Source organism: Lynx canadensis, chromosome E3 (genome assembly GCF_007474595.2).
Source record: "Lynx canadensis isolate LIC74 chromosome E3, mLynCan4.pri.v2, whole genome shotgun sequence".
NCBI classification, from domain to species: domain Eukaryota; kingdom Metazoa; phylum Chordata; class Mammalia; order Carnivora; family Felidae; genus Lynx; species Lynx canadensis.
In genome coordinates, this window is record NC_044318.1 from 2,057,166 (window position 1) to 2,081,363 (window position 24,198).

A 24,198-nucleotide genomic window follows, 5' to 3' on the forward strand; every position below is an offset into this window, starting at 1 on the left:
GGGCTTTGAGTGGGGCAGCGGGGGTGGGGGCCGGGCTGGTGAGGTCAGAACCCTTGAGGGGCGTGGCCTCGCTCACTTCTCCCTGCTGTGTCTGAGTGCGGGTGTGGGCCCCTGGGGGTCGCTGCTCCGGCCAGGCGCCGGCCGTGCTAGGCTGCGCTGAGCTGCGGGATGGGGGTGGTCTCCTCCCCAGGAAGCCCCTTCGGGCCCAGGAGACCCACTTCCTAGGAGCCTGGCTTGGGCTCCAGCCTCAGGCTGGCCTCTGCTGAGTGTGGTTTGGGGGGCTGGGGGTGGGGCAGCGAGGCTCTCCGCTCTTTTCTAGCACGGTCTCTATCACAAGCAGAACGTGGCAAAGGGGCTTTGAAAAATTGGCATCAGAATTAAGCCCACATAAGCCCCTTCTGGTCACGGGGTGCGTGCGGAGCTGGGGCGGCCTGAGTTCAGGGTGAAGAGCTGCACACGAAGCCCAGACCCTCCCCGTCATCGGGAGGTGGCCCCGTGGGCAGAATGCAATCTTTGTGTGTGTGTGTGTGTGCGTGTGTGTGTGTGTGTGGTCTTCGTGTCTCTGCATGACTAAAGGGCTCTGCCACAAAGCCGTCCCCTAACTCCTGCGCTTCGGTGAGGGGATGTCGGTCTCTCGTGTCTCCCGTGAGGCCTTGCCCTCCTCTCTCTGGGAGGATGTGTCAGCGCGGTCTGCCGAGCCGTGGCTCCACTGGCCGTGCGCCCTGGTGGGGCGTTTGTGGGCGCGGCCCCCCAGCAAATGCATGCCTCCAGCTCTGGCCCCTGGGGGGAGAGGAGGGGCCGGTCGGCACCTGACCTCGCTGGGCCCCTCCCTTCAGCAGGATCCAGACGTCCCTCACGAGTGCCAGCTTGGGGTCTGCGGACGAGAACTCAATGGCCCAGGCTGACGACAACTTGAAAAATCTCCACCTGGAGCTCACGGAGACTTGTCTGGACATGATGGCCAGATACGTGTTCTCCAACTTCACGGCGGTCCCCAAGAGGTACAGGCTGGGAGGGAGGCACAGCACCGCGCTCTCTTCTTCTGTGACCGTAATGGGTCAAAGTGGCGGTGGCGGGTGAGTCGTGCAGGGTTCCTTCCTGCAGGCGGCCCTCAGTCGGAGGCGCCCTTGGAACCACGATGCCTGTCCAGAGCCCGCTGGGCAAGGTGTTGGCCGATGCCCCTCTGCTTTCAGGTCCCCTGTAGGGGAGTTCCTCTTGGCTGGTGGCAGGACCAAGACCTGGCTGGTTGGAAACAAGCTCGTCACTGTGACGACGAGCGTGGGGACCGGAACCCGGTCACTGCTGGGCTTGGACTCAGGAGAGCTGCAGGGCAGCCCAGAGCTGAGGTGACCGCACCTTCCAGCCCCTACCTATCGGGCCGTGACCCTGGCGGTCCCGAGCCCAGGCTGGGGTGGCTCGGTTGCACGCCAGCCTGGAGCCTGTGAGACGTCTCGGTCACGCTCGGCACGGACCCTTCCGTCCTCAGCTCTGACCCCAGTGCGCACGCGAGGCAGACAAAGGAGGCGCCTGCCAAGTTGGAGTCCCAGGCTGGGCAGCAGGTGTGCCGTGGGGCCCGGGACCGCGTCCGCTCCATGTCTGGTGAGCCTGTGCCCCTCCCTGCCTCCTCGGGGCCTCTGTGGGTGCACGCGCTCGCGAACACTGCCGGGATGTTGTCTCCGCGAGCCCTCGTCACAGGGGGTGTGGCAGGCGGTGTGCCTTTTGCGCAACTCTGGCCCGCGGGTCCTTGTCGCCGAGGGTCCGTTTCTCATGGCTTGTGTTTCCTGTGAACCCTCGGCAGTCCTTGTCCTCAGCTCAGCTCACCCCTGTAGCTTTCTCTTGCTGCAGCCAGAACGAGCCACGGTCCAACGGTGGGGGCAGGTGGGGCAGGTGCTGGGGCCCCTTCCTACTGCCCTGGGCCCACCGAGGCCGACACCCAGAGAGGGCTGAGCTGCCTCTGGTTGCTGGCCTGGGGCTCCGTGGCCAGCAGGGCCCTGGGTGGAACAGCCAGTTGTGAGCCGGCGGCTCTGCGTCGGGCAGGTGGGGGTCACCAGCCCTCCTGTCCTCCCCTTCCTCAGGGGGCCACGGCCTTCGTGTTGGTGCCTTGGACGCTCCGGCCACCCACTGCCCAGGCGCACAGACCACACCAGCCAGCACGTCCGAGAGGGCCTCGGCTGCCGCCCAGCTCCCGGCGCAGGAGAAGACGAGCCTGGCGGCCTACGTACCCCTGCTGACCCAGGGCTGGGCGGAGATCTTGGTCCGGAGGCCCACGGGTACTGACGGGTCTGCCCTTGGCACGCCTGGGCCTCGGTCAGCACACACAGTGGCCGCGGGACCATTAGCCACGAGGGTCTTAGGTACACAGGAGGGGCAGGCAGGCTGGGCCGAGGGAGCTTCTGCTCCGTGACGCCCACACGGTGAGCGGTGAGGGGGATCCACAGGGCTGAGTGGGGAGGGCCTGCACTAGTCCACTCGGGCCTCCCTGACAGAGTGCCCCGGAGCGGGCAGCTTCAGCAACAGAAAGGTATTTCCTCCTGCTCCCGGGGGCTGTAAGTCCCAGGTGAGGGTGCCAACCGGGCTGGGTCCTCTTGAGGCCTCTCTTCCCGGGGTGCACCCGCGTGTGTCTTCCCTCGTGTTCTTGCGTGGTCGTCCCTCTGTGCGGGTGTGTGTCCCCTGGTAAGGACTCTGTGGATTAGGGACCACCCGGGAGATTCGCTTTTCCCTTACCGCGGTGCTTTCCGAGGTGCTGGAGGTGAGGACTTCCACACAGGAATTTTGCGACACACGATTCAGCCTGTAATGGGTGTTTGAGGTTAAAGGAAGCCAAGGCCCGGGGCCCGGGGTCCGCTTAGGGCGCAGCGTGGCGAGTGGTGACCGGGGAGGACAAGGCGCCCGGTCCTGGGGACCCTCCTGGGCAGTAAGGCTGTGGGCCCTGGGTCCTCTTGGGGAGCCGGCACGGGGGAGGCCAGAGACTGGATGAGAAGGCCCGGGAAGGGCCGGAGGGGGTGGGTCAGGGTTGAGGGAGATGCTCTCAACGTGAGGACGCTCGGTGTGGAGGGCCGCGTCAAAGCGTTGGCCCGTGGGCCTTGTGGGGAGAGGGAGCCCAGAAAACCCCCGGCTCTGCCCCATCCAAGCTTTTCGGTGGTGTCTGTTCTTTGCGGTGCCTCTGCCGGGCCTGACGTGGGTGTGAGAGCTGACCTGGGGCGGAGAGTGGTATGAGCTGAGGCCCTCCTGTGCGTCTGTGAGGCGGGCGACCACCGGACGGGAGCTACTCCTGACCTGGGGGTCTGGCGGTGTGGGGGTGGAGCGTCGGGGCCAGCCAGGGGCCTGCCTTTGCTAGAGCCTTCCCCCACTTCCCCATCGCTCCCTGGTTGAGCACAGGGAGCTCTGCCCACCCCCGGGCACGTGCCCTCGGGGGTGGGGATGGCCGGTGGCGGTGTCGGGCCCGCGGCCTGAGGGGTGCTGCCTGCCCCTCCGCAGGGAACACCAGCTGGCTGATGAGCCTGGAGAACCCCCTCAGCCCCTTCTCCTCGGACATCAACAACATGCCCCTGCAGGAGCTGTCCAACGCCCTCATGGCCGCCGAGCGCTTCAAGGAGCGTCGTGACACGGCCCTGTACAAGTCACTTTCGGTGCCGGCGGCCGGCTCCGCCAAGCCCCCTCCGCCCCCCGCGTTCTAACACAGGTGGGTACCCGTCCCGCCCGACCTGGCCGTGCTGTCTGGAGGCAGCGTCGCTCCCCTGCGCCGCGGGTCGCGCCCACAGTGGGGGTCCCGGAGCTTTCCTCGCCGCCGCCACAGCCTGACGTGGGAGCAGGGTCCGTTCCCGCTAAAGGGACCCTCTTCCCGAGGCGCGCGGTAGCCGTGCGGGGGCGGGCACGGCAGAGCCCCCGCAAAGCCTTTGCCCCGCGCTCTCCTCGGAGCGCCCGTGGCCGGGGCTCTAGGCGGTAGCCGCGCTTCTGCTCGGGCGTGGGTGTGGATGCGCCGAGCACACAGTCTGCACCTGCCTGCGCTCGTGCCCGTGCCCAGCCTGCTGCTGCGGAGCTTCCGGGCCACCGTCTGGCCTTCCCTGTGGCCGCAGATGGCGCTCAGCGGCCCGGGACCTGTGTTGGCGAGGAGGAGGGCCGCGCTCCCCTTCCGGACGCCGGCTCCGGCAGCTTGGGGAGCCGGGCGCCGCTGGCCCCTCCGCTCTCTCTCTCCAGGCCCGGGCTCTGTGCGGGACTAGTGGTGCCTTTCCTCTGCTCGACTGTGCATAGTCTCCCCTCCTGCTGACTGGCCGCTCGCGGTTTCCCTTGCAGTGGCCTCTTTCTCCTCCCTGTACCAGACCAGTTGCCAAGGAGAGCTGCACAGGAGCATTTCCTGGGCAGGTACTCGTGTGTCTCTTTAAGGGAAGCGGTGTTTGCTCCAGAGCGCCGCTCTGCCTCGTAGGTGCCGTTCTCATCGCCCCTCATCCGCTCATCCCTCCGTGGTCCTGCCAGAGCCGCTCCGGGCCCTCTGGGAGAAGGGCCCCGACTCGCATGAGGACGTCTGTGCAGAATGCCTGCGCTTTGCTGGCGGACCCCCTCTGCCGCATGCCCTTCGTGGCTGAGCTCTGTCCCCACGTCGGGCAGGCCCTTACAGCCACATCTTCGGGCCTCAGGAGGTGACCTTGGGCAGCTGAGCCACAGATGCTGGCAGGGGGCAGTTCTTTGGGGCGAGCCTGGCCCTGGGGCTCAGCCCCACTGACTTTTCCCGGGCTTCTGGTGGTCAGATTGGCTTTGCGAACCCACAGATTGGGCCGTGTCTGCCTCTCGTCGTGGGCTGGCCAGAGGCCCTACAGACCAGCCTCTGGCCCGTTGTTCCCAGGCCCTGGCAGGGGCGGGCTCTGACCTGCATGGCCCTTGGGCACACCTGGGTGCCCACATGTGGACAGGAGCCAGTTAGGAAAGGGCAGCGTGCAGACGGGCTCCGGCAGGCGGCTGACAGGCCGTGCGCGTGTGGGGCTGCGTGTGTGGCGGCCGCGGGCTGCGCTAACCCCCGGTTGCTTCCCCCTCCCCCGCCCCTGCCCCTGCCCCTGCCCCTGCCCTCACATCGGCACAGGAACTGCTGCTTCAGGGCATCGTACCCTCCTTAGCATTCCTCGGCTCGGGGTTGGCTTGGGCTCCGATAGCGCGCCTCGGCTTTCCAGAACGGGCTTCCGAGTCTGTGTGTGCGCACGGGTGTTTGTCCATCAGGCTTCTCCTCAGGTCCCATCACAGAGGGACTCTGGCCTCTCGTCCCGGTTCCTGGGGGCCGGTGTGGGCGCGCCACTCCTTCTGAGCTGGGACCCCGTCTTAGGCGGGGGCTCCTCCCTCGCGGGCTCTTGGGCTCGGGTCCCGCCCCCGGCCGTTTCCCTTGCTGGGGCAGCAGCGGCGGGTGCTGTGGATCCTGGGCTGGGGATTCCAGGAGCCGGATGGCCCCCCACGCCCCTACGTCCGGGAGCCTGTGTTGGAGACTCCCCGTGTCAGGGGTCACATCCAGGCCCCTGAGGGCGCCCTTCTCCAGCTGACTTGATGGGGTGTGGGCAGCTTAGAGCCACAGGCAAGGAAGGCCTTAGGTGAGGCTCTGTTGGGGGGCCGCTGTGCTCTCTTGCCGGGGAGAGGCTGCTACCTCAGGCCACGTGAGCTCCTGGGGGCCGGGCCAGCACCTAGTAGCCTCATCTGTGTCCTCCCAGACTCCGCGGTGGTTCTGGAGGAGGGAAGTCCCAGCGAGACTGATTTGCCAGGCGAGCCCACTGAGCTGGAGGACTTTGAGGCCACCCTGGGCCCAGAGAGGCGCTGTCGGCGCCCTGAAGCCTACAGTAGAGTGAGTACTAGGCGGGGGAGGGCGCTGTGGGAAGAGGGGCGGGGCCTCCGCTCCAGGCTTTGTGGCTCCGGCTGGCTTGCTGTGAACTCACATGAACTCACACGAGGTTTTTCTTCCTCTTTTGTTATCTAAGAACTGGCTAGCTGTCCTTCCAAGTCCCTTCTGCGTGGATGGCCCGGGGCTTCCCGGTGGTCCCCGCAGGGCTAGTGGCTCATTGTCGGCATCCTGTGGCCCTGCTGCTCAGCACGGGCAGGGGTCGTCCTAGGGGAGGGGGCGGGGCCGTGGCCATCCGCTTGCTGCCGAGTGGCTCCTCTGGCCCTGGCTGGGGGGCAGGTGGGGCTTCATCGCCCCCGAGTAGGCCCCTGGGAGGGTTCACTGGCGTCTTCCAACGAAGGCTCTCTGGACTCCTTCCTTTCCAGTCGTCTTCCAGCTCCAGCCAAGAGGAGAAGTCTTTCGCCGCAGAGGAGGTGGCTGCCGGAGGGCTCCCCATCGGGCGGGCCGTGTCTGCCGAGGGAGCCCGGCCCTCTGCGGGGCTCTCCTTCCAGCCCGCCCAGCCCCTCAGCAAGTCTAGCTCCTCGCCGGAGCTGCAGACCCTGCAGGATACACTCGGGGACCCTGGGGACAAGGCCGACGTTGGCCGGCTGAGCCCCGAGGCCAAGGCCCGCTCGCAGTCCGGGACTCTGGACGGGGCAGGTGCCACCTGGTCAACCCCAGGTGAAGAGAGTCAGGGCCGGGGCCCTGCGAGGCCCGAGGGTCCCTTGCCTTCTGGCTGTCCCCGTTCCCCCGGTGGCCTGCGTCCCAGAGGCTACACCATTTCGGATTCAGCCCCGTCACGCAGAGGCAAGAGGGTAGAGCGGGACGCCTTCAAGAGCAGAGCTGGGGCCTCCAATACCGAGAAGGTGCCGGGCATCAACCCCAGGTGAGCCTTGCCCTTTCGGGCTGGAGCTGCCGGACAGTCCCCATGGGGACACGGTGCCTGAGTGGCCCCCGGCCGAACAGACTGGGCTACGGGTCGTGTAGCCTGTGCCCCGTGGCCGGTGGGAGCCAGACAAGAGGGCAGTTCCTTCGGCGCTGGGGCGGAGGTCCGCTTCTTTGTGCCTGGGTCGGCGGTGCCAGCAGTGACCAGGCCCGGCCCGGCCCTCCCGTCTCTGCCCCTGCAGCTTCGTGTTCCTGCAGCTCTACCACTCTCCTTTCTTTGGCGACGAGTCCAACAAGCCGATCCTTCTGCCTAACGAGGTATGTGTGCTTTCTCTCCGGTGCGGGGTCCCCCCGGAGCCTGGGTGGGGGACACCGTGGGGTGCCCACAGCCCAGGCTCGCAGAGACAAAGCCTCAGCTCCCTGTGGCAGCCTATAGCGACCCCTCCCCCAACCTGCCCCCGGGCGAGGAGAGCCCTCCCCGGACAGGCACCTGACGGGCTGGTGGTGGCACGACCTCCGCCCAAGGCTCAGGCGGGGCTCTGTGGCTACAGTCCTTCGAGCGGTCGGTGCAGCTCCTCGACCAGATCCCATCCTACGACACGCACAAGATCGCGGTCCTGTACGTGGGAGAAGGCCAGGTAAGGGTGCTGGGGGCCCGAGCCCAGCCGGATGGCCTCCCTGGCTGGGGCTGGGTTCAGGGCCCGGCCCCTCGTCCGCCACCGAGCTCAGTCACTGCATCAAGAGCCCGTGGGGCCCTGTGCAGGCTGCCGTTCCCGTGCCCGGGATGCGGCGGGAGTGACATCGGAGCGTGTGAGCACACGGTGCCCAGAGGGACGTTGGGGGCTGCAGAGAGGGTGGTGGTGGGTGCGTGGACGCCACAGGTGTGGGCGGGGCACTGCTCACATCAGCGACCCGGGCACGGGGTGGCTGGCGCAGTGCCCGCGGCGCGCACAGGGGGCCGGAGGCAGGATGGGGAAGTAGAGGGGAGGCGTGGACGGCCTCGGGGCTGCGTGTCGTTCCCAGGGAGGTGGGAGGGCCACGAATGGTTCTGAGCCGAGGGTTGGCGGTAACTCGGCCCCAGCCTCCGGAGCATCCTTCTGGCTGCCGCACGAAGAGCCGGTGGAAGCGGGGCGCCCCTCGTCCCCACGAGATGAGCAGGCCTGCGGCGCGGGGCTGGGATGCCGCGGAATGCCAGCCTCTGGGTGTGTTTTTGGTCCGCCTGAGCAAATTGGCTGGTGGACCCGTGCTCTGTGCGAGAGACGGGGTCCAGATGGCGCCCCCGGGTGCGCGCCGGGGCCCCGAGGAGCCGGGCAGGGGCGGGTGCCGCCGAGCTCCTCTCTCCCCACAGAGCAGCAGCGAGCTCGCCATCCTGTCCAACGAGCACGGCTCGTACCGGTACACAGAGTTCCTGACGGGCCTGGGCAAGCTCATCGAGCTCAAGGACTGCCAGCCGGATAAGGTGTACCTGGGCGGTCTGGACGTGTGCGGGGAGGACGGGCAGTTCACCTACTGCTGGCACGATGACATCATGCAGGGTATGCGCCTTCCGCCGGCCCGCACTCGGGGCTGAGGGTGGCCGAGGGTGGCCGAGGGCCTGACTTCCCCCGATGGGGACCGGGGGGGGGGGGGGGTAGCCGTGGGGCTGGCGCCTCTGCGTCCGGAAGCTATGCCCTCGGGGTGAGGAGGCAAGTCTGCTGGCCAGGCACTGGAGGGGGCGGGTCCCGCAGGCCCGAGAGCCTCTGGAGGAACCAAGAGGCGCCCCACGCTGGTGCTCTGCCTGGGGCCATGCCAGGCCCCGCTCAACTTGGCCCCATGCGCCTTGCAGCTGTCTTCCATATCGCCACCCTGATGCCCACCAAGGACGTGGACAAGCACCGCTGTGACAAGAAGCGCCATCTGGGCAACGACTTTGTGTCCATTGTCTATAATGACTCCGGCGAGGACTTTAAACTGGGCACCATTAAAGTGAGTGGGGGCCCTGGAGGCGGGCGCAGGTGGGCACCCCTGGCTCGAGTCTACACCTCTGGGCAAAGTGCTCTCTCTGGTCTGTGTTGAGTGCAGACAGCAGGCACTGTCGGGGTCAGTACGTCAATAAAAGGACCTCCAGTGCCTCCCGCCGCCAGTTGGAGTAGGCACCCCCCCCCCCCCCCCCCCAGCCGGTGTTCTCTGTAATGACAACGACGGGGACAGCGGCCCTCATGGGAGCCAATGAGCCTAGTGGGGGGTCGGGCACAGAGCAGGGATTTGTGTGTCCCTGGGTCTCGGAGTCCCCCTCTCTGACACCTCCCTCGTGTCATCACACAACGCTGGGGTGTGCCCCGTGGCCTCGCCTTCCCTAGATGATGATGCTAGGGCCCAAGGCCCCGGTGGGGGGGGGGGGGGGGGGGGGGGAGGCGGGCTCCACCCAGGAGACTTGGGGTGTGAGGCATGTGGAAGGCAGGGTCGGGGGGCAGGTCTGAAGCTCACAGGTGTTCAGATTCTAAACCCAACAGCAAGCCTCAGAGGGGGTCGCTGAACGCGAACACGCGGCCGCTGGTGAGAGTCCAGTCGCGGGCCACGGTGCCCGAGGGGTGGCACGGAGCTGGGGTGGGTGTGTGTGGTGCACACCCAGAGACGCACAGGGAAGCGGTCCGCCCGTGTAGGCGTCCGGCCTGCTCTCGGGACGACAGGGAGGCAGCTGGCAGCCAGGTGGCAGCAGGAGTCACGGGTAGCACAGGCAGGCGAGGTGGGGGTCATGCGCCTGTTTAGGGTCGTGACTGGACCTGAACTCGGGGGGGATTCGGTTGGTGGGATCTGGATGTGGAGTCGGGCTTTAGGAGGGAAGGCGGCCCGGGGGAGGAGATGAGGGACAGCCCTGCCCCCGGGCTCGGTCGGAAGCGTGTCTACGGGGCTAGTGACCGAAAGGGCAGGTTTGTGGAGTTAGGAGCTGAGCGAGAAAGGGGCAAGGCCCGGGGTGACCTCTGCCCTTGTCTGCACAGGGCCAGTTCAACTTCGTCCACGTGATCATCACCCCCCTGGACTACGAGTGCAACCTGGTGTCGCTGCAGTGCAGGAAGGGTGAGCCCTGGGGCCGGGCGGGGAGGCCCTCGCGGCCCTGAGCCCCTCACGAGCTCTGTGTCTCCTCAGACATGGAGGGCCTCGTGGACACCAGCGTGGCCAAGATCGTGTCTGATCGCAACCTGCCCTTCGTGGCCCGTCAGATGGCTCTGCACGCCAACGTGAGCAGAGGGGTCGGCCCGGGGCAGGGTGGGACGGGCCCAGGGGTGCCGGCCACAAGGGCCTCAGCGCTCCCCGTCTCCCACCCCAGATGGCCTCCCAGGTGCACCACAGCCGCTCCAACCCCACGGATATCTACCCGTCCAAGTGGATCGCCAGGCTCCGTCACATCAAGCGGCTGCGCCACCGGGTAGGGCGGGTGGGCCTCAGATGCCTTGGGGGGAGGGGGGCGTGCACTGGCATCCAGCTCACGGAGGGCAAGTGGCCCCCCTGTCCCCGCTTCTTCCTGAAGCCTCCCCGTCCCCTGCAGATCCGTGAGGAAGCCCACTACTCCAACCCCAGCCTGCCGCTGACGCAGACGCACCCTCCGGGCCACGCCAAGGCCCCGGCCCCGGCCGAGCCCATGCCCACGTACGAGACGGGCCAGCGGAAGCGCCTCATCTCCTCTGTGGATGACTTCACCGAGTTCGTGTGAGCCGGGTCCCGTGCCCCGCTGTTACATGCGCAAATGAAATAAAGCAGTGGTGCAGCCCCGGCCTCCCCATCGTGTCACTCAGAGCCAGACGCGGATGCAGTCAGCGAGCTGGTTTATTTGACTTTGTCGGGTGGGGACGGGATCAAGGCTGTAGCTGTGGCCACACCCACGGAGGTGGTACAGGGCCTGTCGGGCTGCGGTCGGGGGCCACCCTGCCACCACCCACGTGTTCTCCGGTACACAAGACCCTCACCTGCCCCAGCCCCGGGAGCCAGCCCCGGGGCAGGGCTCCTTCCACCCTGGAGTTCTGGCGCCGCCCGCGTCCCTTCTCCCCCAGACCTGACACCCGCAGGTCTGGGCTCTGCCCTCTTGCTGTCACAGCCCAGGCAGAGAGCAAGGCCACGGGGGTGGGGAGGGGGGTGGTGACAGGAAGTGCCGAGGCGATGGCTGGGCCCTTCCAACAAGCCTCCCATCCCAGCCCCAGGCCCAACTTGGATCCAACTCGGGTTAGGTGTCTGGGGAGGGAGGCCAGCTCTGCAGCCCCAGCACCCCTCCCCACAGGAGACGGGGCGGGGCATGGAGCCACTGCAGCCACCAGGTCCCTCGGCCCTAATGAAAGAGAGAGCGACGTACAAAAATACATTTTTAACCCCGTATAAATTACTGACGACAGAGACACTGCGGCTGAAGGTGCGTGCACTCAGCAGGGGCAAGGGAGAGGTAATAACTTAGGGGGAGACGACGGGAGGTGCAGGTTCCCCTCCCCGAAGCCTGGATCCTTAGCAAAGGGGAGATGTCTGCCCAGGAGGTGGGGCCGGGCACAGCCCGCTGTACCTGAGGACTCCGGTAATAAATTAGCATCTCAGAGGCTGGGCACTCAGCCCAATACTGCTGTGTCCTCCCACGGGGAGCCGGGGAGGGGACCCTGGGTCCTGGCTGCCCACGTGGCATCTTTAAAGTGCTGAGACCCACAGAGAGAGAGACGACTGCTCCCTGGGGGCCTTCGTGCAGCTCTTCTGCCTGGCCCGAGACCGTAAGGGTGGCAGAAATTAATACTGAGCGGTGTCTGCTCTGGCTCCCTCTGCAGAGCGGACTGAAGCCAGAGGCCCACCCCAGGGAAGGGGTCCGAGCCCAGGACCCCCCGGGACTAAGTGCTGCCGGGGTGGACCTTGTTCTTAGCCCGCAGGGAAACCCTGCAGGGGCCCGGGGCCAGACCCACGCCACGACTGGCCCGGGCAAGACGGCCAGGCAGGGCTGGCCGCAGGTCTGAGGAGGGGCTGGGGGCACCCGTGCTCCTGCGGCCTTGCAGGCTCTGAAGCCTGCGCTCCAGCTGGTAGACATCCTCCGTGGCCTGGTTGAGTCGGTCGAACTGGGTCAGGAGGGCCTCGAACACGGCTTGGAGGCGAGAGGGCTCGGGCTCCCCACGCGGCCCCAGCCGGCTCAGGCCCCCCGCCGGGGGTGGCCAGCTGGCTGGAGGCCGTGGAGGGCCGGGAGGCGTCTGAGCCCCCGCTGGGGGGGGGTGCGTCCGGGGACGACTTGGAGCCCCTGGAGGAGCGCGAGGGCAGCGGTTCCATCCCTTCAAACCGGACTTTGTGACGGAACTGGGGGCGGCACAGGGGCTCCGTCAGTCCGGCTGCACCCCGGGCTCCCCTGGGCCCAGGGTGCGTCCCTCTCCCCCCCACTGGGCCGTACCCACCTCCTTAACCTTACTGAAGCCCAGCCAGAGGCGCAGCCTGCGCAAGAACAGCTCCACCATCTCGTAGTCCTGCGGCTCCCAGGCCGGCCGGTAGAGCTCCCCACGCAGCGCGTGGTACCGCCACCGCAGGAGGACGGCCCCCAGCCTCAGGGCCCCCCACAGCCGCAGCGCCCAGAGCCCAGTGCACAGCAGCGGGGAGAGGCGCCAGGACTCGGCAGGGCACGGGGCAGGGCCCCCAGACCCGGGACACGGCACCAAGACGGCCCTCAGGGCGCTCCGAAACGAGTCCACGCAGGAAGCGACCAGCTGCAAGGGGAAGGGGCGCGCGTGAGGGGCGCGTCCCGGGCTGAGCCCCCCCCCTCCCCTGACGGCCTCGCCGCCACCTACCAGAATGGCCAGCTGGGCATAAGCCACGGCGAGCACCACCAGGCCCAAGGCCGCGCCCACGAGCTCCGGCAGGGCCCTGTACAGCGTCTTGCCGAAAACCGACCACTGGCGCACGAAGCGCAGCTGCTGGGCGGCCTGGGGGCGAGCGGTGTCAGTCGACCGAACCGCCGCCGGTTCGACCCGGCCCGGCCCGGCCCCGCCCGGCCCGGGCCCCAGCCGACCCCCCGCCGGCGCCAGCCCTCACCTTGACCAGCAGGAGAAAGAGCAGCGAGGCGGCCAGGCCGCGAGCCGCGGAGCTCAGCTGCGCCACCTGCTCGAAGCTGGTGAAGCGGCGCGGGCGGCGGCGCACGAAGCGGGTCCACTGGCGGTCGGCGACACCCAGCTGGGCCAGGCGCACGAGCGCCGCGGCCGCGGTCAGGGCCACCAGCAGCCACCGCGCCCAGGCTCCGGACTGTGCGGCGCGCGTCCGCCCTTCCCGGCGCCACACACGCGCCTCGGCCACCGAGAAGTACAGCGCGAACAGCAGCAGGCTCACCTGCGGGGGCGGGGCAAAGTGAGGGGGGAGGGGCGGGGCGAAGGGAGGGGGGAGGGGCGGGGCGAAGGGAGGGGGCGGGGGCGGGGCGGGACTTGCGCGGGGGCGGGGCGACGGGGCGGGCGCGGCCGGCACCCACCGAGGTGAGCAGCGGCAGCGAGAGGCCGGAACTCAGGCGTCGCAGCGCGAACGGGCGCACGCTGACTGCGGTCACGGCGTGCCCGGCCACCGGGAACTCGAGGCGCAGCGTGACGGCGGCATGTAGCCCCACGGCCGGGCTGTAGCGCGTGAGCTCCACGAACACCGCGCGGCTCCTACCCGGCGAGAGGGGCGGGCAGGGTAAAAAGACTGGGTGTCTTCCCAGAGAAAGGGGCTTGGGCGGCGGGTGACTCGGGGCCCGGGGAGGAGGTGGTGGCTGAGCGGTCAGTGAGGTGTGTGGGGAAAGATGGGGACACGGAAAAGCGGCGGGGTGGGGGAGTGGACCGCGGAGGGCCAGGGCCCCGGAGGAGGGCCGCGTGGGGACCCCGGTGTGCCCGCCGGAAGCGCCGCAGTGGCAGTGCGGAGAGGCGGGGACAGGCCGAGCGCGAGCACCTGTTGTCGATCCAGTTGTGCAGCTGCAGGAAGCCCAGCTGCGCGCGGCTCTCTTCCAGGCTCAGCCCCAGCTCCTGCACGTAGCCCCCGCTGTCGTACACGGCGCAGTGGCCCCAGGACCAGACCCTGCCGGCGAGGGGACGGCGTTAGAGCCAGGCCCCAGCCCTGGAAGAACCTGGGAGGCAAGGCTGGCTGGGGCTAGGGGGCGCCCGTGGAGAACAACCCCCCCTCCCCGCGTCCCGGATCCTCCCGGATCCCGGGGCCCTCCCTCTGTGCTCACCCCAGCAGGTCTGGCGCAGAGTAGGCCCACGTCTCGGAGCCGTTGTGGGCAGCACTGCCCCAGCCGATGCCATAGTCGCCTGTGCTGAAGGAGCCCGCGGCTGCCGCGCACGTGGGCACACCCGGGCGAGCAGGGTCTGGGCAGAGATGCTGAAAGCAGAGGGGGAGATTCTTTGCCAGCTGGGCTCTACGTGATCCCACCAGACCCTCCCTGCAACCCAGAAGGCAGAGGCCACAGTGTCACGGGCGGAGACAGTAAGGGATGCACAGCTAGACAGCTGGAACCAGAATGCAGCCAGGGGTGTCTCTTTGGGAGAGAGCAAGGACGCAGTGCCAGGCCTCCTCCACGGCTCACCTTCCTGCAGCCGCACCTGCCGCAGTCGCGGGGGGCCCCAGCTCTGGGCCGGACTGGTTCCCATGGATGTAGGGGAGCAGGACGTGGGACATCCACGGCCAAAACTCCTCAGACCTGCTCACACAGACAGAGTCCCGTGTTCTACCCGGCAGTGCCCTGCACCCCCGGGGGCGGGGGTGGTCAGAGGCCCACAGAGCACTGCTCCTGCCGCCCCAGCCCAGCCAACAGCAGGCTGCCAGTGCCACGGGACGGGACGAGGTCAAGACCCAGAAGCCTCAAGCTCAGCATACTGACTTTTGGAGCAGGAAGTGTTACGGGGCGGTTCTGGGTACTCTAAGATTATTTACTTATTTGTTTTGAGAGAGACACAGACAGCATGAGCGGGGTAGGGGTAGAGAACGAGGGAGACAGAATCCCAAGTGGGGTCCGCAATGTCAGGACGCAGTCTGACGCGGGGCTTTCACCCCTGACACCGTGGGATCGTGACCTGCACCGAAACCAAGACCCTGCCCGCTCAACTGACCGTGGCACCCCCAGGCGCCCCGGGCCGTTTTGAACAGTGCCTCCGGTCCCAGTGTTGCCAACACCACCTACTCCGTTCCTGACAACCCACGACAATCCAAGACGCTGCCCCCACGTCCCCTGGGGACTGGGTTGCACCAAGGACAAGATCGAGATGGGATCTGGCGGGCATCAGTGCCTCCCCGGCCTGGCAGGTGGACACGCGCATGGGCACGGGGGTGCCTGTACCGGGTGATGGCCAGGAAGGCCTGGCTGCCGAGCTCCTGTTTGATGGCACTCTGCAGGCGGTAGGCATGCTGTGGCAGGAAGCGTCCCCATGGTTGGCCAGCAGCGTCACCAGCAGGAAGAGCATGTATACCAGAAGCTCTGGGGGCAGGGACGGCCCTGGGGTCAGCCAATCCCAGTGTGGCCCACCGTCACGGGCACTGGCCAGCAAACGCCCGTGGCCAAGGTGCCTGGTGCCAGTGGGGCGGCACAGACACCCGCCAGCATCACCGCCAGAGGGGCGGACAGGTGGTCCCTCCAAAGGCAGAGAAGATGGCCCTAGGGCCTGCGAGGCTGCTCATCGAGCCGGGCACGGGAAGAGGCACAGCAGGGCACAGGCACCGGGAGCTGGGGGCGAGGGGGGCGGGGGCGGGGGCGAGAGGGCCACAGGGCGCACAGCGCGGGTCTCCGAGGGAGAACCTGCAAGAAGGTGCGGTTCGGCCAGACACGGGACAGGAGAGCGGCTCACCCTCAGCATCCCGTGCAGCTTCTTGACCTTTCGGGCCTCTTCCTTCGCCAGGAAGAGCGCAAAGCCGTGTGGGGGCCGCACACGGGGCACACGCTCACTCACAGGGGTCACAGCCGGGCTCTCCACCAGGGTGTCATCCTCGTCGGGGTGCAGCCGCTTGGCCACCAGGAGAAGTACAGGGCCTCCAGCAGGACCTGGGCCAAGGGAGGCGTCAGAGGGGCCCACAGGCGCCAGGGGCTGGCAGCCCGGCCCCCCAACGTCCCACTCACCTTGAGCGGCTCCCAGCCGAAGAGGAGGCCAAGAAGCTGGAGCTGCTCGAGAGGAGCCACATCACACCCACACCAGGGGAGAAGCCGGCACCCACCCAGCCGGAGACCCCCACAGCCACAGCCACCAAGAGCAGGCTGAGTCCGTGGGCCAGGGGAGCACACCAGGCTGGCAGCAGCCGCCTCCGCAGACCGTCCGCCAGTCCTGGGGAGGAAGACAGGTGACGGGCAGCCCACGGGGAGGGGCCCGGAGGGGCGTCCTGGGACACGAGAGCACCCTGTCCTGGCGGGCTTTGCTGTCTGGGGCCGCTCCCAGGTCAGACCCGGGCTGGGCAGCCCCCTGTCCCCCAGCCTCTGCAGCATCAGCGTCTCCGTCCTCTCCGCAGGAGCGCTGGACCTGAGGCACAGATGGGGGGGGGGGGGGGGGGGGCGTAGCCCGCGCTCAGCTGTCGGCCCACAGCACGACGTCCCTGACCCCCGTACCCCTGCACCCCGCCCCCGTGTCAGCCGAGAGAAGACATTGCCCCAACCCGGGTAGATACAGCGCTGGGTGCTGAGACCACCCACCCGTGACTTCTGGGAAGGGCCCCCCGTGCCTGCCCTGCCCCTCAGGCCGAAAACCCCACGTCAGCCTCCGCTGCCGTCTCCCCCTCGCCCGCTGCTCCTCCACCCACGGACAGAGTCCTCTCCCATCGTCACCCCCAGCAGCGGTGCTCGCAGCATGGCTGAAGCGGCCCCAAGGCTCCGGGTTCGCGTCGCGACCTTCCGGGGCGCACCCCGCACACCTCGCGTCTTCGCCCCCAACCTCCCCACGCAGACCCACGTTTCACAAAGGGGACCGCGCATGACGCAGCTTTTGTGACCCAAGATGCAACTCTTGAACAAGGAACACCTTTGTCTTCAAAATTCCGACAGTATCTGGGTTCCCGGGGCCGAGAGAATGTGTGTGGCCCACGGCGCCACACCGACCTGGCCGGCTGCACAGCTGCCCCACCAAGAACGGGGCTCCGGGGGCGGGGGGATGTGAAGCAAGGGTGTGACAGGCACTTCCTGAGGGCCAAGCGCGCGCCTGGTGGGGGGCCTGCACAGCTGTGCCCTGACTACACAGAACAGGCCCCCCCTCCCCCGCTCCACAGTGCCTTGCCATGAGCTGCGCTGAACGCGCCTGGGTTTGTGAGCCTTCGACAGAGTAAGAAGTATCGTTTATGCGGGTGGGAAGTCAGGACAGCAAGCAAACTTTTTCTTGAGATGGACCAGAGAACAGGTGCTCCGTATCCTCATTAGGCAGGAGCAGCGGCATTCCTGTTCTTTCTAGGGCTTTCTCCGGACGCCCACGTTCATGTTTTACATGTGGATGTGGTGTCAGGGCAGGTGGCATAGCGGATATGGCCTAAAATACACGCAGCTTCACCAAACACCAAGCCGCAGGAGACCAAAGCCTGCCTGTCACGGGCCAGCACCCCGCGTCCCCGGCCGAGGCCGGCACCGTTCTGGCCCCGAGTGAAAGGAGCCAAGGCCACGCACGCTGCTGGGAAGGAGCGTGCAGTCAAGAAGCCCGGAGGCAGGGAGGACAGAGAGGAGGTCCCCATCACTACGCCCTCATGCATCTGCGGGCAGGAAGGCCCCAGCCGGGGAGCAGCCGCGCCAAGAACGGCAGGAAGGAGACCTGGGGCTCTTGTCTTGGGGAGGATGCCTCTAGGCAGAAGGGGGGCAGAAGACAGCAGAGATGAAGGCAGGAAAGGAGGGAAGCGGTCGACGGAGGCGGCAGGGCCAGCTCACGCAGCTGCTGGAGCGTCGTAAGGCGAGCCGCCTCCGAGGGACACGTCCCCCCTCCCGCCACTTCCGCGGGCAAGGACACAGTGGACTGACAGGGCTGGGTCGTAAAGGACTCTGTGGTTCCTGCTTTGCTTGGGCCACTCGCTCTGAGGTGTCGGCCGTCATGCCTGAGGGCACTCAAGCCAGCCAGGGTGAGGGTCAATGGGGACAACCACCAACCTGCCTGCCGTCTGGCTCCCTTGAAGCACAGAGTTTTGGGATAACCGGTCACACGGCGACAGAGGGCCGGTGCCCTAGGAGAGCAGCGGCAGGGCCTGCCTCGGGGAGCAGGACTCCGCCGAGGGGGACGTTTGGACGGAGGCGCAAGAGCAAAACAGGAGGGTCAGGCTCGTGACCGGACGGGCAGCGGCAGGTGTGCGGGAGGAAGGACGCCAAGAGAGGAGTCGGAGTCAATGAACTTGTGGTGGCCGGAGCGTGCCCGGGCCGGTTCTGAGACCGGGACCGTGGGGCGGGAGGGCGCAGCGTCTCTGGAGGGGGTCCTGGGCCCTTCGGGGCGGGCAGCTCCGTGCAGGCCAGTGAAACGTCCGCGTGGCCCGTTCGCGCTAGTCAGCCCAAGGCCTGAACCTGGACTTGAGGAAGGGCTCTGGCTGGAGCTATCTGGGGCTGCTGTCCCAGGATGTCCCCATAGTATAGACCTTCTGAATCAATTTCCAATTTCTTCGTAACATGCGATCATGCCACGGTTATCTGTGTTTGTAAAACGACTCGAGAGCCCCCCCCCCCACCCCGCCCCGTTCCCTGTGCTCAGGACGGTCCATGTGTGTCATCTTTGGTGCTTGAAAACGACAAGAGTAAAAGGAGCAGAAATGTGATTATTGGAGGAAAAAAAGGAAATAAGAGATAGTTTTATACGAATTGTCCATCTCAGAAGTTGAGAGATTCTTAAAAACATAAAATTGAAACAATCTCAGAAGAAAACAAGCGGGATGTTTGGAAAACCTGGTCCTGAGCACCCCATCACCCCACACCTCCGCCACCTGTTGGGAACGCTTGCCACCCTGTGAGGTCCTTTCAATAGGTAAGGGGCCCAGCCCCGCACAAGACCAGTCCCAGGTGGGGAGCGGGGCTTCTTGGCCTGGGATCCCCGCCGCCCCCCAACCCCCGGGAGCCAGGGACTTACAGGCCAGCGAGCAGATCCGTTTCTACTTGCGCGTCCCGGGCAGGGGCCAGGCTGCCGGCCCCTTCAGCCACGATCCGCCGGATGAGGTCCTCGTCTAGAGGGAAAACACGTCAGCGAGGGCATGGTTTCTCCCACCCCCAGGTTCTTCAGAACCTTCCCGGGGATCGCGTGGGGATACCACCCTCCCCACCCCTGCTCACCCGAAGCTGAGAAGGACTTGGCAGGTGAGGAGGGGCTGACCAGGGAGAGCCCGTCCTCCTCCGGGCCCAGGCGGCCCCGTGCCAGCCGCTGCAGGGTGCTGCCCACGATGGATGGGTCACTCAGCAGGTCCGGCCAATTCAGCGTGCCTTCACTGGACGGCCAGCACACCAGGCTGTAGGTGACACAGGTGAAACAAGGGGGGCCCAGGGGGACACACGTACAACACGGCCCTAGAGCGTGTGTGACGACACTACACGGGGCCAGGGGACAAAACGCATGCAGTGCAGACACCCATAATGCACCACGCACGAGGTGTGGTGGACCCACGCCAAGGCTCACGTCTCTCTGGGGACTCCTACCTTTTGCAATCATCCAAAAATAAGTCACTTTTCATTTGTCCGGCAAAGGCCTGTTGAGAAGCACAGAGAACACCTCAGGTTCTGAGCTGCCCAGAGGCAGCGGGACCCACCCAGCCCGGGCAGGGCCCTGGCGGGGGGGGGGGGGGGGCACACTCGCCTCAGCGCGGAGCCCTGGGAAGGCCAGGAAGGAGCTGTCCAGCACAGACGAGTCCAGGTAGCTGTCGATGTCCAGGACCGGCTGCCCCGCGGGGGTGGGGCTCGGGCCCCCAGTCACCTAGGGGAGAGGCAGGCATTCAGCAGAGGTGTGCCACCTCCGAGCAGGCAGAGCCTAGGCTGGGGCTGTGCTAGAGAATATTCTAGAATCGGACACACGTTCTGTATCTGCACCGTCCATCACGGTAGCCACAGGCCGCTCAAGGCACTGGAATGCAGCTGGCAGAGCTGAGGACTCCAGTTTTATTTGTCATCGACTCGAACCAGCCGTGTTGGTGGCGGATTACCCCACGGGACCCCTGGCGCACACGCCCCCAGGGTATGGCGGTGGGTCCCTCCTGAGGGAAGTGCTCTGTCCTTCCCTCATCTCGTGCAGTCCCCATCAATCGGCGGGAAGCGCCTGCTCCTTGTCTCTCTGAGCCTGTGAGGCACTGGCCCTTCGGCAGGTGCACGGAGCCACCAGGGAGGGCCGTTTGGGCTCTTCCTTGTCAGAGGGTTAAATCGCCACTCTGGCCTCTTGCTAGAGATCTGCTCAGGTTTGCGACATCCTCCCGAGTCTTTCCGGGACCCTGCCCGTCTCCCCTCAGTCACCTGACAGGCTGGTCCGCAGCGGTCACGGGACCCCTCCCCCCCAATCTGCCCTGTGATTTCCGTGGCATCAGAAGTGGGGCCCCGCTGGTTCATTCGTGATCTGGACAATCTGCATCTCTCTGTCTCCCTGGGTCAGTCGTCTCGACCTTCTGCCCCTCCCTCCGGCCACCCTTGGTGGCAGCAACGAGGCCCACGCTCTGTTCTCTGGAAGCTCCCCGGGCCCCAGCCCACCTTGCTCCGGGACATCCGGAAGAGAAACAGAATGACCAGGTAGACGGGATAGACGACCACACTGGACACCAGGCCGACGGCAAGTGTGTCGGCACTCAGCGGGATCAGACCGGACACGGGCCCCGCGCTGTGTGGCAGGAGAGGAGAGAGACCCGGGCTGGGGGAGGCCGTGGGGGGTAGGAGGGGTCGGGCAGGAGGAGATCATCGGGCCCCCCACGGGCACCCACCTGTAGGCGGCGTCTCCCACGACCCCGTACCACACAGCATTGGCGCCCAGGAAGAGGCAGACGAGGAGGACGCAACAGGTGGCCCGCTGGACGCGGGTGAAGCGGCTCCGAGGTGGCCGGTCCCAGAGGGAGAGCCAGAGATGCTTGTCAAAAAAGCCACGCTGCAGCTCGGCCACCAGGAGGCGCCGGAACCGCCGCACAGCCGCGTCGCCTGCAGAAAGGGCACAGCTGGCTTCAGGAGGCCAGCGGCACAGGCCACCCCTCGGCCAGCCCGGGCAGGGACGGGCCCAGGCCCTTACTTGCTGCCAGCACCTCCTTCTCCACGAGGCCGCCATTGGCCTCAGTCTCCACCGACAGCCAGTCGTTGACCAGGAAGAAGGTGCTGCAGGCGGTCTGCAGGTCCCGGACGATGATGTGCTGCAGGAACCAGGCGGGGCTGAGCCCTGCAGGGGAGGGGCGGTGAGTCAGGCTGAAGGGCGCCGGTGGGGTGCCGGAGGGGCAGCCGCGGGCGCCCCCACAGACCTTTGTTGTCGTGCCACACGCGGATCTTCCGCACGCTGCCCAGGCTGTGCGGCGTGGCGATCTGGAACACGTCCAGGCTGTTGCGGCGGAAGGCCCTGTCCCCATCCAGGTGCCGGTGGCCGCTGCGGCCCTCAGCCCCGTACAGCATGATGCCCACGTGTGCCGTGGTTCCTGGAGGATGGACAGAGAGGCAGCGGGGCTGGGTACATGACCCCGGGCGGACCTTCCTTCGCTCAGCAGACAGGCCGCTCTGACAGGTGCCCTCTCGCCCCCCTAAACGTGCCAGACACGCAGCCGCCAACGACACGGCGCAGCAGGCGGGGCGCCAGATTAACCGAGCGACTACGTGAGACCACAGTCGGCCCCCCTCCCTGTGATACCACATGCACGTGATGTTTTACAAAAACGGGGACTGGCCGGTGAGGGTAAGAGCACAGCGAGGAGGAGAAAAGTGGTAACGTGGGAGAGACGTTCAGAACAACGGTCACCAGGCAGGTCGACACTGGCCGAGGCCACACCACCAAACTCGCCAACGTAGGCAGACAGGAACCACGAGAGAAAGAACAAAGATGTCACAGAGCAACCCACGTGAGCGGTCAGAGGGGTGTCACGGAGCAGGAGGGCCAGCGAGGACGTGGGGGGGGGGGGGCAGGGGCAGGAGGACCAATGAGGACACGCCGGGGGGGCGGGGTCACCGAGGAGGGCCAACCAGAACACGCGGGGGGAGGGGGGAGCAAGAGCAGGAGGGCCAACGAAGACACGCTGAGGGGGGAGCGCAGGAAGTGGCCGAGGCATGGAGAACACGCTCACGCGCGTGGCAGCTCCTACAGCCGCACGGCCAGCACTGCCCACGCTGCTCAGCAAGTTTTCCACAAAGAAACCGAACGCTTTTGCCCCCAGCACGTCTAACGTTCAAGACACACTGTCCTCGCTCGGTCAGTCCTGTCTTCCCAGTAACGACTCACCACCACCCCCACTGTCGTCCGCTCGCTCACACAGGCGGGCCCCGCACTCCGATGCCCCGTGTGCCCGGAGAGCACCGTGAGGCCTGATGAGCTCCCGCCCCACGCGGCACCGGGTGAACGGAGCCCTCGTCCCGTCATCTACTAAGATAGTCGCTACCAGAGAAGATAGCCAGAGAGCACACGCAAGGGCAGCCGGGAGACCTGGACCAGACAGCCCCCCGCCTCACCTGAGCCCCGGCCCCAGCCAGTCTTAACCAGGATCTCGTACTTGAAGCGGCCCCCCTTCCCGCAGAAAGGGATCACGCGGACACGGCTGACGTCCAGCTGGTCCAGCTTACGCAGGATCACGGCCATGACCACATAGGTCACCAGGCACACGGAACAGGTCAGCAGGACGACGTAGTTCACGCCTGAGGCCGGTTCCTGGGGAGACAGAGCCATCAGGTCCAGGAGGCACGGCCCTCGCCTCACTTTCTCAGGACGAGAGAAAGGCTGGGGCCTCCGAGCCCCCCAGAAACATGGTGCAACTCACCGGAAAGATGAACCGCACGTGGCTGGGAGGCACGAAGAGGCTGGCCCCGAAGGCAGTGAGGTGGCGGGTGAGGCAGACGGCCTGGCTGGGCGACGTCTCTTCCAAAGGCACAAGGCCCTCTGTCCTCCACATCATGTCCTTCTCGCTGAAGTACTGGCACAGGGATGTGTACAGGCCCACGGTCACTTCCAGTGCCGACCAACGGAAGTGGCTGGTCAAGTTCAGGTAATAAGTCCCGCCTGGGTCTCTGCTCCTAGAAGTTGAGCAAGTGTCACAGCCAGACCCTGCCCAGCCCGAGTCACGGCAGGTCCTGCTCCCAGACCCCTCGGCTGCAGCCACGCCCACCACGGGTGGCCAGGCCTGCCGCCTCCGGTCCTCCTGCCGCCAGACCTACTCCCACAGGAAACCCAGTGACCCTGCTGGCATCCAGCCAGCCGTCAGAGATTAGCCCCCACTGTGGGTCCACGGTGGCCTGCTCCCAGGGCGGGGCGTGGGCTCACCCTGGGGCGATGAAGAAGGTGTAGGGCCTGTGGTCCCTGCCCGCCAGCGCCTCCGGGCCGATCCTCCTGCTGGCTGAGCAGTTGTGCTCGTTGGGCTGCGGCACCGAGTGCAGGTACACAGCCAGGTAGGGCTCGGGCTCCCGGGACAGGTAGTGTTCTAGGGGCACAAGGACAGCATTGGACGGCTGCCCCGCGCAGCTCGCACACCCTGGGGGACGCTCCCGGAGCCCTGTGGCGCCCTCCCTGCAGCCTGGGGCTGGGGGGCTGGAGAGCTCTCTGTTGCCGGCAGCACTCACTGTTGCCTCGTTCCCCGCTGCCCTGGGGCCAGGCCCTGGCCAGCCTATGAAGCAGGAGGCAGACTTTCCTAAAGTCCACGAGTCGGGGGGGGTGGGGCACGAAAGACACCTGCTCACCAAGGGTCCCCCACACAGGCTGGGCCGAGGCCCGCAGCACCCACCGCTAAGCACCGAGTAGGTGAGCTGTAGGTGCAACCCGGCGTCAGGGTTGTTGTCCTCGGGGACGACCACAACGCCGACCGAGGCCTGCGGCTGGACGACGGCAGAGCCGGCAGGGGTGCGGCAGCCCCGTGCAGCCTGGTCTGAGTTGTTGGGTACTTTCACGGTGATGGCGCGCTCCGAGGCCAGCCGGCCAATGGGGATCTGGGCCCCGGCCTGTGTCTGGAAGGCCATGGACGCCACCTTGGTGGAGACAGTATAGTTGCTGATGTAGCCGAAGGGGAAGGGGTTGGAGTCGACGAGGATGATGAGCTGTACCACATCACTGAGGTTGGACAGGGCCCCGCTGAAGGCCTCAGGGATGGAGAAGTGGCAGCCAGGAACCGAGGCGTCGCCCTGGCAGAGCAGGCTCAGCGGGTCTGAGCGCTTGCCCTGCGCCACGATCTCCTCGCCGGCCAGCGTCAGGGGCTCCTCGTTGAGCACACGGGAACGCATGAGGATACACATGAGGGCTGACGACAGGTGGTAGGCCCTGGATGCCACCATCAGCGACGGCGGCTCTGCGCCCAGCTCTGAGGGCTGTGGGCCCTGCATGTCCGCGCTGGCCAAGTGGATGAGGTCACCTGTGGGAGGAGAGGTGGGAGGAGAGGTGGCGGGG

The 24,198-nt window shown here is 66.9% G+C and overlaps 2 protein-coding genes across 2 annotated transcripts in view; one reads left to right on the plus strand and one right to left on the minus strand.

Moving 5' to 3' along the window:
• The window catches only part of TSC2 (TSC complex subunit 2), a 35,238-nt gene extending 24,749 nt beyond the window's left edge, over positions 1 to 10,489 (plus strand). The window contains 17 exon segments of the mRNA XM_030301140.1: positions 837 to 1,001; positions 1,194 to 1,346; positions 1,487 to 1,599; positions 2,076 to 2,270; positions 3,478 to 3,662; positions 3,664 to 3,682; positions 4,294 to 4,362; positions 5,688 to 5,818; positions 6,238 to 6,737; positions 6,979 to 7,054; positions 7,288 to 7,374; positions 8,085 to 8,271; positions 8,562 to 8,701; positions 9,715 to 9,793; positions 9,863 to 9,954; positions 10,044 to 10,142; positions 10,263 to 10,489. Coding sequence (XP_030157000.1) covers positions 837 to 1,001; positions 1,194 to 1,346; positions 1,487 to 1,599; positions 2,076 to 2,270; positions 3,478 to 3,662; positions 3,664 to 3,682; positions 4,294 to 4,362; positions 5,688 to 5,818; positions 6,238 to 6,737; positions 6,979 to 7,054; positions 7,288 to 7,374; positions 8,085 to 8,271; positions 8,562 to 8,701; positions 9,715 to 9,793; positions 9,863 to 9,954; positions 10,044 to 10,142; positions 10,263 to 10,427 — 2,455 coding nt within the window. The 3' untranslated portion in view covers positions 10,428 to 10,489.
• A 33-nt stretch (positions 10,490 to 10,522) lies between these two features.
• PKD1 (polycystin 1, transient receptor potential channel interacting) overlaps positions 10,523 to 24,198 on the minus strand; it is a 43,923-nt gene continuing 30,247 nt past the window's right edge. The window contains 29 exon segments of the mRNA XM_030301147.1: positions 10,523 to 11,877; positions 11,879 to 12,028; positions 12,124 to 12,429; positions 12,511 to 12,645; positions 12,755 to 13,045; positions 13,182 to 13,356; positions 13,634 to 13,759; positions 13,914 to 14,097; positions 14,268 to 14,304; positions 14,306 to 14,381; positions 15,018 to 15,087; positions 15,090 to 15,153; positions 15,523 to 15,692; positions 15,695 to 15,716; positions 15,792 to 15,814; positions 15,817 to 16,049; positions 16,051 to 16,185; positions 18,745 to 18,838; positions 18,945 to 19,117; positions 19,305 to 19,354; positions 19,462 to 19,578; positions 20,340 to 20,466; positions 20,567 to 20,777; positions 20,866 to 21,009; positions 21,089 to 21,259; positions 22,281 to 22,476; positions 22,586 to 22,838; positions 23,086 to 23,242; positions 23,543 to 24,163. Of these exon segments, the coding sequence (XP_030157007.1) occupies positions 11,575 to 11,877; positions 11,879 to 12,028; positions 12,124 to 12,429; positions 12,511 to 12,645; positions 12,755 to 13,045; positions 13,182 to 13,356; positions 13,634 to 13,759; positions 13,914 to 14,097; positions 14,268 to 14,304; positions 14,306 to 14,381; positions 15,018 to 15,087; positions 15,090 to 15,153; positions 15,523 to 15,692; positions 15,695 to 15,716; positions 15,792 to 15,814; positions 15,817 to 16,049; positions 16,051 to 16,185; positions 18,745 to 18,838; positions 18,945 to 19,117; positions 19,305 to 19,354; positions 19,462 to 19,578; positions 20,340 to 20,466; positions 20,567 to 20,777; positions 20,866 to 21,009; positions 21,089 to 21,259; positions 22,281 to 22,476; positions 22,586 to 22,838; positions 23,086 to 23,242; positions 23,543 to 24,163 (4,814 nt within the window). The 3' untranslated portion in view covers positions 10,523 to 11,574.